Raw genomic sequence first — 12,225 nt, 5'->3', positions numbered from 1 at the left:
ACAAAGTGTAAGCATGAAAAAGGCAACTGCCTGTCTAAAGATATGGTGTAACAGCCGCGAAAAACGCACCAGTGCACACGTAAGGCAGACACACAACAAAGGAAACATGGTTGCCAGTTGCCACATCAAGGTCAAAGCATTCACTGGAACCAAAAAGCACCAGTCAATCATTCCAACATGGGGCTGGTACTCGAGAGAAGGTAAAGTACAACCGTTGATGAGTAAAATTAAGCCAGACCCCGTCCTTCTTCTCCTTGGTACTGTATCCATACAGATTAAACGGAGGGTTTGGGGTGATTAATGGCTAATCCTACGACACAATAATACTGTCCAGTGCAATAGAGAGAAAAGACACTAACTTAAGCTAGTTTTATAGTACATCCACACACACCAGCTCCAAAAGCCTTCACTCAAATCCTATCCCCTTTCGCTTCCATACTCGGCAAGCTACCGATATGTACAAACACGCCATGGTTGTCTCGATTGCCTTGAATTAGCCATGGGCTTTTCCTGTTTCCACAAGGTTCCCGAAACGGATTGACAAGCACAGGATCAGAAATGAACACCAATAAATGAAGCTCCGGAAACAACAAAAAGAGAAGAGCCAGTTACCTCTTGAGGCAGAAGTAGCACTCCTGAAATTAGTCCTAGGGAGTTTTTCGCCAGTAATTTTGGAGGCTATAAGAGAACTCTGCAGGCCCTCGAGCAACTGCATTACAGAAAACAGCAAGACTAAGTTAGCACATGTATCAAACTCCGTAAAACAAGTGTATGTCGAGGTTCTGCAGCAAGTTCAGACATGTAACAAGCACACAATGGGGAAAAACAATCACATCGCTCAGATTTATTCTAAAGGGAGCAACACTAGTATTGAAACTCATAACAGTAATGAGACCTCTGACAAAAGTATAGAATGACTACAACGATACTGAAAGGCTCAAAAGTAGTAAGCTATAGCTATATTATGCACCGCAAGGACATGCTACCAATATTCAGTGACGGAAAGTAGTACAACTACATTATAAATTTAGTGCCAACTTAAGGACAGTTCCAGTAGTTACCCGTGAGGTTGGTTGAATCCGGCGGTTTGACCTTCGGGGTTCAGCAGAATCTGAGCTGGTCTTGGCTGAAACGTCAGGAGTTTTCAGCACCCTCCTGTTCACGTTACTATCCGCAGAAGGAACAAATTTCCTTTTAGCTCGATTAGCAGCAATCGGATTCTTCTTGACAGCAGGAACGGTTGGTGTGGCTTGTAAACGTGATTCCAGAATAGAAGCATCTTCAGTTCTAAGATCAGTGGCATGAGCCAAATTATTCTTTTCTACAGTTGGGTTCACAGGGTTGGAAGAGCTTGTCGTACTTGCCGCAAAAGCAAAAGTACTTTCAAGAGCACTAGAGCTTGGGACAGGAGTGGATAAAGGATCCTCGCCAGGAACACCGTTAGTTGATGTTGTCTGAGGCTTGGCAGATTTAAGTCCTCTGGATCGCATGTCACTTGCCCTCTTGGCTCTCTGGTCGAGTTTTAGGGTACTTTCCCGTGGTCTTGGCACCTGTGGCACTGGATGTTTTGCATATCTGGTGGATGCACTACCCTCAGAAATTCTATCAGATTGATCGCCAACATAATGTTTGCTTACATCCATGAACTTCTTCTTCTTTCCAGGTTTTGGAACACCGAAGACCTTTGTTCCTTCCTTCTGCAGTCCAGGTCGCCTGGTGGTTTTAATCTCAGTTGCACCTTTTCCAATGTTAAAAAGCACGTCCCTATCAGATAAAGCCAGTGGCTTTGGCTCATCTGGTTTTACTACAGTGTTAGTGCTCTTCTTGTCTTTGGTAGGGGGACGTGCTTCTCCAACAGTGGGCACAGGATCGCTCACGACAGTGTTAGTGCTCTTCTTGTCTTTGGTAGGGGGACGTGCTTCTCCAACAGTAGGCACAGGGTCGCTCACTACAGTGTTAGTGCTCTTCTTGTCTTTAGAAGGGGGACGTGCTTCTCCAACAGTAGGCACAGGATCATTCACTGCTGTCCGCTGGCGTTTCTCATATGGAGAATCACCCTGTACCCAAAAATATTGTTATTCAAATATAATTGTGCAGAAGTAATATTTAGCGCATTCCATACAAATAAAATGTACTCCATCCAATGCAGAACGAGGTGTGGCGTATTTGATTGTCCAAATATAAGTTCTAACCTGAAATTATGTATTTCTTTAGTAGTTAAAAGATGAGATCATAAGAACTTTTTGAGACAAATCCAGTAGTATCAAATTTGAGTAAAAATGTCAGTATTAAAGAACTTTTGGATTAATTCTTGGACAAAGATTAAATTTGGGTAGTCAAAATTGCGAGCAAGTGTAGAATATAGAAGGAACCTTATTTGATTTATCTTTCCTCTCTCGTGCACGGGACCACTCTGTCCATTCACCATCCTGCCAAACAAGTGATGGACGAAGATTCCAAGCATCAAGGACTAAGGAATCACCAGCTGAAAATACATGATCAAGACAATAAGGACGGTTAAAGAATCATCTATTGAAGAACTTTTCCCATTAATAAATGAAAATCCGCAGGTCAAACTGGAAACCTAAAGCCAAAGATCAATGCTAGGTTAGGAACAATCAAATTATGATGACATCAATTTCAGTTCAGATATGTTGTAGCTGCTCCACTCAGTTGATTGGAAGCATTCATTATGTACAAACTATGGTAATAAATTATTACTAACTTGAAACATGCACTTGGCAACAAAACTCAGAATAAGAACAATACCATAAAGGATGAGAGATGGACAATCATGCTAATGTTACCTGAAAATTGCACAACGAACTTTGTGTCACCAAATTCACCATTCTGAGAAATGACTCCCTCCCGCCAACTGTGGAAAGAAACAAGCTTCAGATCAATAAGTGAAATAAAAAAGAGAATACTAGTATCTCACTCAACCTACTAGCAGAACACTGCTGGCACCAGAATGAACCTATAACAGGAAATAAGACAGTCTAGAATTGCTCTAAAATTCATTTTAGATGTATATACTTCTGAAATACTGCTTCTGCACAGTTTTCCAGTCCAAAATACTAAATAGGGCTACCACCACAGCATTGAGCAGAAACACCATAAGTGGATATGCAAATTTACAGCCTATATGCTGCTATCTTCCTGCTTCCGGCATTTACCCATGAAAGAGCAGCATGTAAGAACACTGAATGGCATACCTATTTTTTATCCATGCATCCACGTGATCACCAATAGCCCAAGAATAATTTCCTGCTGTGTCCCTACGGCGCTTTCTAGTACCTTTCAAATTAGATATAGTAGCAGGATGGGCAAGACGTATGTGAGGTGCCTTCTCCCCCTCCTGCTTCAGTGACACCCATTCCTTGGAAAGACCAGTACCTAAAAAAAGATCAGCCAATCCCACAGCCTGATTAGCATAACAACCAACACTTATTTTGGTGTAGCTTGAGGATAATCAAAGAGTGCAAAGAATGCGTGCCTAATGGAAAAATTAAGGTGCAGATATGAATAGAACAATCAGTACTAACCTTCACCGTGGGCTTCATAGTTGATGCATGCACTATCTTCATTTATATCAAGGACCTTCGCAGAAAACCAAGCTGCTCTAGAACCACCCTCAGCAGCAAAAACCTGACACAAAAATGGAATAATACAATATAAGGTTAGAAAAAAGCAAAGCTGACAAACAAATATATTTAATACCAAACATGAAAAAAAAATAGAGTACATCGCAGTCGTTAGCCGCTTAATCCCATGAAAAATATTAATAGATTAGTCATAAGTACTCCCTCTGTTCCAAATTAAGTTATAGCTTTGTCCTAGGTTTAACATCTTAAGTTTGACCAAGTCTACAGAAAGATATAACACCATCCACAACACCAATTTTTTAGTACTGTAGATATTAGCACATTTTTCTGTAGACTTGGTCAAATAGAGAAGTTTTACTTGGATAAAGCTAGACCTTCAAATAATTTGGAACAGAGGGCGTACTTATTATTATTTGTAACAAATGTCATTAGAAAAAAAAGTCAAAGGTGTATATTGAAATTTATAAATAGATGCAGTCATGGAGAATAGATGCATCGCAAGGAATAATGTTAGGTACTCGCTTCGTTCCAAAATATAAGGTGCATAAATTTTCATATAAGTCAAACATTTCTACATTTAACCAAAATTTTACAATAAAATATCAACATCTACAATGCCAAATAAATTAAATATGAAAATAGTTTTCATGATGGACCTAATGATGCAAATTTGACATTGTAGGTATTAATAATTTTCTCTAAATACTTGGTCAAACATGCATAAGTTTGAAAAAAAGAATATATCTTATATTTTGGAACGGAGGGAGTATATTTTAGCTTCAAAAATGTCCACAAAGCAGATTATCATCTTAGTCATGTCAAAAGGGGGAAATATATCCAGACAAAAAGAATCAACTCACCTCAACAAGAGATCCTTTTCCAATGCCATTCCAAATTATGCTTGGTGCTGTATCAGTTGTGTTGCCATTGAGTGGGCCAGCAGTGGGATTATCTTCAATCCCATTCCCTACATGAGCCAAACAAACAAAAATCAGCTGGAGGTGAACATCGATCACAACATACCAAAAGGTACTTGTGGCTTTACCTGAGGGCATCTTATCTGGCTGCAAACTTTTGACACTGGAAGATGGCTCCAACTTCTGTATTGCTTGATCATATTTAGCTTTGCTATCATGCTTTTTGCCAGATTTATTAGTAGGTATCTCCAATTCTTCTGTTACTGCATTCTCACTGGTGTTACCAGTCTTCATATTCTTCACTCTATCAGACTTCCAGTAGCCATCAGGACCAGCTTCCAACAGCTCACTTAGAGTAAAAGGCAGAGGCTCACCCATCCCTATGATTGTTCCTGCTTTGAACACAGCCTCTGCAGCAAGCTCTGCAGCTTTAAGTATAGCATCTAAGTTTTCTGCGCGTTTTGCAGCTGCAGATGCCTCTTCAACCCTTTTTCTAGCAACCTCCCGTGCCACCGAAATGGTGGAACCTGGGGCATTAGTGCTGTCCTTTATTTTCCATGATGATTTGGGCGTCAAACTTGACACACTTGCCATATTATTTACATCAACTTCACCAGTGTCACGCTTCTGCAAGGAATTAGCAGATTTCATAGAGCCAAGGGCTTCTTCTGCCATCATTTTTGCCTGCAATGCAGCCACCGACGCCATTTTAGCAGCTTCTGCAGCAGCCTTCGCAACAGAAACTGCTGCAGAAGCAGCAGCAGCTGCTGAAGTAAGCTTTTGTTCTACTTCTGCAGGTAATTTACTCCTTGAGTTTGTGGATAAGTGGTTCCACACACCTTCACTGTGCCTCAGTGCCTCCTCAGAGTACATGCTTGCACCTTTGGCTTGGTCCATAGATTGGTCCACTGCACCGCTGATCTGTTCTGAAAAGATTATTCTTTGCTCAGCACCCTTACCACCCAGGTAGTTAGGCACAGATGTGATCAAACTTGAGTTAGGAACAAGCCGGCTACCCAGAACATTACTTGGAGAACGAGTAGATAAGGTGAAGCCTGGTGTCTGCTCAGTGGCAGGAATAACAGATGCAATGTCTGTTTTGAGCTGGGATGATGCAATGTCCGTTTTGAGCTGAGAGGAAGCAATGTCAGGTTGCTGTTCTTGACTTGCTGAAGCTTTCTTTCTTTTTCTTGGCTTTGGTGATGCAGCTCCAGCTCTATTACGCTTAGAAGCCGGTGTCTTCTGTTTCTCCTCCTGTACAACTGCTAATGGAGAAGCAACAGCAGAAGATGCCTGACTGGGAAGAAATAGACCAGGCGTAATAGCTTGTGAAATGGATATAGTTTTACTAGATCCTTTTGCAGATTCACTTGAAGGCACAGTTGGTTGCATTGATGAATCAAATATTAAGTTTTGTGGTGGAGCCAGCCAAGGTGCAGCACGTGTACCATGGCTCTGAGGAAACCAGGATGCAACAGCAGAAGTAGGCTGCCTTGTCTGTGAATTATATGCGAATACTGGTGATACAGCCTGACTAAAATCCAGATGGGAACCTCGTTGCAGGTTCAATGTAGAACTACCAAGCGGTGACATGTTGAAAGTTGGTGACTGCAGAGTTACAGCAGTATGTGCTGGCAACACAGCTTTGCCACCTTTATTGCTAGCTGGTGAAGTTTTACCTGCTGTACCCTTGCTGGCTTTTTCAGCCACATTGCTGCCTGCAGATTCATGTGCTCAGGAATTTAAAAATATATGTATGTACAGTATATAGTGTAATCATTGTATCGCATATTTACCTATACGTGAGCTTGTAGGAGTTTCCAAGCCAGCTACGGGTGACTTCTGATTCTGAAATATCTTAACAGCAACTCGCCAGACTGCCTCCCAGGCAGGTTTGCCGCCACCTACTGTATGTTAATGCGAAAATTTATGAGACAATGCAAACAAGGAAAAATAGAGGACTTCCATCTATGAAACAACACACACCAGGTTCTCCAAAAGCTGACACCATGTAGGCCTCTGCTGGTGGTATTCCTTGACTGCAGAAAGAAAATTAGGTTCCATAATCCATACATTTCTAATTACACAAGTAAGCAACACATATGTAAAAGAGTTCTAACTTACATAAGAGCACCATAAACAAATATCTGTGCACGTAGCTGCACATGTTGTAAATCTGTGAAAGGTTGGTGCGCTAGAGCTGCACAAGAAACTGATGTATTCAAGACAGGTAATAGAGATATCTGAACTGTCTGAATATAGGAGATTTGCCTACCACTGCTCTCGGGAGTTGGATGCTGTTGTGGCTGCTCTAGCGGTGCACTTTTAGTTTCAGTACTATGACCAATATGCGAGCTGCTAGAGAGCACCCCAACACTTTCAACCACTTTGTTCCCTGATTGTTGTTCTTTCCCAGTATCCAGAACAGCCATTTTCTTACTCACTTCACTGGTGTGCTTCAACACATTTCCAGGAGTCCCAGGTTTAGGGATTTCTGAGTTTACCTAAAAATTAGGAAATAGTAAACAAATTACGATAATAAATCACGCCAATGTCACAGCTAAGGTGTGATGTTTAAGCTTCAAACAGTTTGTCCTAGCTAATGTAAGTCTAATGTGTGGTATGTAAGCATCAAGCTCATGCAGAGAGAGAGAGAAGACCTCAGTACTTAGAGCAGCTTTAGATCTAGGAAAAGGGCTCCAAGCAGGACGATGAACTTTCTCAGACACTTTTGGTGGATCTCCGACCTCAAATGAGAAACTTCGATCATCTCCCGTTGTATTTGTCTCCTCAGAAGTAAGATTATGTTTTATATTTCTGGCAGAGCAATCTTCTGAACTAGGGGAAGCGCCAGCTGAGGCTGTAGGGTCTTTTTTATCCTCGGTTTGTTCAGTTAGGTTCCTATGAAGCACAGCGATACCCTCCTGCCCACCTTCTTGGAGAAAGGGTTCTGTGCAACTAATCACTGTAGGGGAACCGCATGTAGCATCATTACAGTTTCCTTCGTTATCTGTAGCCAAAAGAATATGTCACTTTGCATCCATTTGAATTTTTCTGCTGTTTGTGTTAGAACATGCATACTAATCTTAACAGAATGAAGACAACCAAGTGTACTTAATCACCTATAGTGGAGCTTAAATTTGTAAAACGTATCGAAGTCAAGTGCAAGGATTAAATTTAAAGAATGCTCCAAAGTTCCATGCATGCCATTTAGAAATACAATATGGATCTGGAACGTAACGGAGCAAGAATTAAATGTGCAAACTTGAGGGGGGAAACGGTTTGCACTTCAACTTTAAGGAAAAGTATAAAGCATGCTTAGAAAATATTTGCTTTGTAGAAAGAATGTTTCTTCTAAAAGAAGCAGTGACACACTGCTCTTCTTGAGGAAAACTGCATCACTAGTATTATGCTAGCACAAACAACTAACCTTTTATATGCACATTTAAATCATCATTTGCATTTAAAGGAGTTTCTATGATGGTTTGTGCATCCTTGCCAGATGAGAGATCCAAGGAGGAGGCAGTAGCTAAATTTCCTTGATGCTCAGATTGTACAGAAGATCCACCAATCTGACATTTCTGTGGATGAGAAATTTCTTGGTCTTCAGATTGTAATGGTCTGCCAACCTGGCAATTCTCTGTATGAGCATCTGGATGATCACCTGAATGAATCCCAACTTTGTCAGTTTCAAAAGAAAACCTGCTTAAGTGGAATACATATTGCTAATAAATACATGGCTGGTAGAAGGAAAGAAAAAGACGAGTCACCTGATTTATCCTGACTTTGATTCGTGGTCAAACTAGCCAAAGAAGTAGCCAGCCCTTCGCACTGTGGATTTTTTGCGACAGGAACGGTACCACTGCTACAAATAGAATTGATGTCAGAGTTCACCGACATTGCTGACTTATTCGCCGATGACTCAGAAACAGGTGCTACATTGTGGCCTCCAACTTCTGAAGAAGAATTAGCACCTTTATCAACTGCATCCACATGATTTATTGAGGAAATCGTCGAATCATTTCCTTCAAGCACACCAGCAGGAGAACCATCAGATGGAACACCTCCTGAACAGTCAGGTTTATCCATTGATTTATTGGATGTATCAGCAACCGTGGTAGAAATTATATCGCTGCTTAAATTGCTTAGAGGTGCTATCTCTTTTTCCTGAGGCCCAGAATTAGTTCCAGGCTCGTCTTCTAAAACAGGCATATCATCTTCCTTGACTGGCCCCTCATGATTTACTGAGGAAACGTTTGGACCATTCTCATCAAATAAACCAGCTGAAGAATTGACAGGTGCAACATGCCCTGATGATTCAAACTCATCTTTTGATGTACCAGTAAGGCGTCTATCATTTCCATCATGACCAGCTTCTACCAAGCATTCAAAATCCCCTGAAACCGCTGAGATTTCCTCCCTACCTGATTGTTCTTCTGAAACAACACTTTGTAGATTATCAACAGAATCTTGATGCTGCTCTAGCACTCCAAGCTTTGAGTCAACGTCATTGCTGATATTTGTATCATCCATAACAACATTTTTTAGATTATCAACAGATTCTTGATGCTGCTCCGGCACTCCATGTTTTGAGACATCAACAACTGTATCTTCCACTCCATCACTTTCCGTTTCTTCTGGAGCTCCAATGACATGGGCAGGCTGTTTTCCATCGGGAGACTGAATCAACTCGCCACTTTCGGTTGACAAGGGAGTGACGGGATGAGGATTAGAATTATTCAAATCTGACTGGTTTTGACAAGATTTAGCAGAACTGGGTTCTTCGCCAATGCTGAAGTTCTTAATGACAGGTTTTTTGTGCGCGTCCACTAAAATTTTATGGCCTTCTGCCCCATGTTCTACTTGTGAAAGGGATGGTTGAAGTGAATCAGTGGCACTCTTGCAAGTGTCATCATTCATTTGCAGCATCTTAACCGGATTTGTGATGGCCTCCAATAATCCATCAGAGCTTTCTGTCAATTTTTGCAATTCATGCATTCCTCCTTCAAGTTTATTTGCGTGCATATGATTGCCTTGCTCGAAGTGATATGAGTCGGTGGAGTATATGTTCTGAATTCGAGCTAACTCCGAGAAGGCTTCGTTGCTCAACTTATCGGAATCAACTCCAGCTGAGTGTATGTTGAGATTGTCCAAAGAATCACCATCATGAACCACCTTAAAATAGTTGTCAACAGCTGGACAGCCTTCTGGTGTGTTTTGAGAAGCGGAAGACAGCTTCTCACTCACAATGCACTTCTCAGAAACAGAATCCAACATATAGTTCGACTTCCTGCCTGATAAAGTTGAAGGCATGGCATGTTCAGCTTTGTCAACCATTGAGAAAGGTGCAATATCTTCAAACTGAGGTTGACTTGTCAAAGGATCTTCTGGCATTCTAGAACGAGTGCCCTGGGACTGGTCATTCTCAGTCGGCACCACAATGCTATCTGATGGAGAGTCACTAGAGTTAGGTTGCATGTTGGATGGACCAATTTGACTGTCCATGCCACTTAACTGCTGACGCACATTATCATTCATGTTACCGGTCATCTCATTTTCTCCCACTGACTTCAACAACATTTCCACACACTCAGTGGATGTTGCCTCTGACCAGACATAGTTACTCCTAGATATGGAGCAAGATTCAGCTGCGCTAGAACTAAAACCAACAACACTACTTCCAGTGGACAGCACCTCAATCCAACTATTATCGTGCCCTCCTACACTGAAAAATCCTTCAGAGTCTGTTAAATTGCCAAATCTGAGATGGCCCTGTAGTTGGTCGTCAGTATCAAGTTTCGGCAGTGCAAATGGCCGCAAACTTGATGGGGATTTACTGTTGTCTTCACCGGCTAGTTGAAAATTTCGGCTCTGGAAATCAGTATCATCATAATCCATGGGTGTTTGTCTGCAAGATAAACAAACTTAAAATTTATATAGAAATGGAAGTTCCAACATGTCAATGACGAAAGTAAAGTGTGAGCAGGAAACGTTGGAGCAAGCTAGGCATTTGGTAGATAGTTTACACATGTCTCCAGTTCATACATAAGCATAACTACATAAATCATCAGTCTTCAGATGGGTGATCAAACATTACAGGCCTAATAACCTGCTTAATAGGAGTGAAAGGCCAGAATCTTAGCCAATTATAGGAGGCCACAACCACTTGCCTCCCCATGAGTCTCGCATACAACTGCAGTGGACAGCTAATCGCGTTTTTCATCCCACTCCCTCTATCAACATAAGTAAATGTGCATAAAAGAAATGAACTTATGGGCATCAGCCCGTTCCTAAGCTCCACATAATAAAGCACGCGAAATGGACCAAATACTAACTCTGCATGACATATGCCGTACCAGCAAATCATCCTCTGCTGGCTAAAAGCCTAAAATCGAATCGCCAGTGCAGGAACTCAAAGCCGCAGTTGGCCACAGCTGGACATAGTAAACCCGACACTCACGGACTGTCACTCGATGCTACTCCAAAACCCTAATTTCCGAGACCCGGAATCGAACTTGAAACCAGCCCGCTAAAAGCATCCAAAACACGAAGCGTCCCAGTTCAGGCGCCACCCAAAACCCTAGCTCGCCGGGCCAGGCGCTACCCCGGAGCAATTCCCGACGCGAGCACACTGCACCCGTCAGCCACACGCGGTAAATGGAAGGGGGGGAGGGGGAGATACCGAGGTGATGTCGCTGGAGCTTCTAGCACCCGCCATACGTGTGTGGGGTGGTCGGAACCCTAGATCCTGCGGGGCGGCGGCTGCTGCTCATACCCCGGCGCCCGGCGCCGGAAGAACCGTGCCTACTGCTTCGGCGGCGGCGGCGGCGACACCTCACGGGAGGGGAGACGGCTGCGGGGGCGGTCGGCGGCGGGGGGAGAGCGGCGGAGGAGGCGATGAGGCGGGGGCGGAGTGGGGTTTGTAGCTTTGTGGTTTGGCTGCGCGGAGCACCACGCCAGTCGCGAACCAGGCACAAGCCAGTCAGTCGGCCACCGCACACTGAGGGGAGGAGGGAAGAGGGGGCGGGTGCGGGGCTGGGGTTGGATCGGGTTAGGGGTCTTGTTGCGGCGTTTGGGTTTGGTTTGTGACGAGACTTTCGCCTGTCGCGACGTCTGGTTCGGTTGGATAGTGGGGAGTGCGAGCGGGGGGGGCGCCACCATGGACTTGGCCCGTGGACCACCTGTGACTGTTGGTGGTGGACTAGTAGTGGTGGTAGAGGTGTCGATGCGTAGTGGGGTCATGTGTGAAAGCCTTCTCCTGTGGTGTGCAGGTTTTCAGATCTAAACATTGTGATTTTTAGGAAGGAAACAATAGTGATAAAAGTGTAAAATGTTGAAATAAAATAGAATAATCTATTCTCATGGTAATGCCGCGAACATCAAATCCGGCCCCTCAAATGCCGGCAGATGCAACCGGGCACGTCCACGTGCAGTGACCAATCACACCTCATACTTTCTTCAATGCATCCACGGACCTCATATTTCATCCCTCAAATCCATACAAAACTGTTGGGGAACGTAGTAATAATTCAAAATTTTCCTACGTGTCACCAAGATCAATCTAGGATATGCTAGCAATGAGAGAGAGGGAGTGCATCTTCATATCCTTGAATATCGTTAAGCGGAAGCGTTACAAGAACGCGGTTGATGGAGCCATACTCGCGGCGATTCAAATCGTGGAAGATCCAATCAAGCGCCGAACG

At 43.1% G+C, this 12,225-nt stretch overlaps 1 protein-coding gene across 2 annotated transcripts; it reads right to left on the bottom strand.

The window, feature by feature from the left end:
* Positions 1-98: 98 nt before the first annotated feature.
* LOC123052555 (uncharacterized) lies at positions 99-11,563 on the bottom strand. Of its 2 annotated transcripts, none has more exons than XM_044475806.1 (17): positions 11,205-11,563; positions 8,293-10,430; positions 7,953-8,186; positions 7,183-7,532; positions 6,798-7,026; positions 6,647-6,722; positions 6,509-6,561; positions 6,319-6,426; positions 4,651-6,240; positions 4,466-4,572; positions 3,546-3,648; positions 3,216-3,396; positions 2,808-2,875; positions 2,373-2,485; positions 1,062-2,057; positions 613-709; positions 99-510 (listed from the first exon to the last, which is right to left on the bottom strand). In XM_044475806.1, the coding sequence occupies exons 2-17, from the start codon at positions 10,418-10,420 to the stop codon at positions 494-496; spliced, it is 6,450 nt and encodes a 2,149-aa protein (XP_044331741.1). In that variant the 5' UTR covers positions 10,421-10,430; positions 11,205-11,563; the 3' UTR covers positions 99-493. The 2 variants fall into 2 exon arrangements, with proteins under 2 accessions (XP_044331741.1, XP_044331735.1); XM_044475800.1 differs by having other exon boundaries at positions 6,319-6,429; positions 11,205-11,562.
* Between the last annotated feature and the right edge of the window lie 662 nt (positions 11,564-12,225).

This window comes from Triticum aestivum, chromosome 1A, assembly GCF_018294505.1.
Source record: "Triticum aestivum cultivar Chinese Spring chromosome 1A, IWGSC CS RefSeq v2.1, whole genome shotgun sequence".
NCBI lineage: Eukaryota > Viridiplantae > Streptophyta > Magnoliopsida > Poales > Poaceae > Triticum > Triticum aestivum.
This window is presented reverse-complemented; position numbering and strand designations above follow the sequence as displayed.

Excerpts from the sequence above, each read along its gene's own strand:
- LOC123052555 (XM_044475800.1), bottom strand. The coding sequence starts at position 10,420 with ATGGATTATGATGATACTGATTTCCAGAGCCGAAATTTTCAACTAGCC. Across the intron at positions 6,241-6,318 it reads TCCTACAAGCTCACGTATAG|GCAGCAATGTGGCTGAAAAA; the intron begins GTAAATATGCGA and ends ATGAATCTGCAG. Across the intron at positions 2,876-3,215 it reads GATGCATGGATAAAAAATAG|TTGGCGGGAGGGAGTCATTT; the intron begins GTATGCCATTCA and ends TTCTTTCCACAG.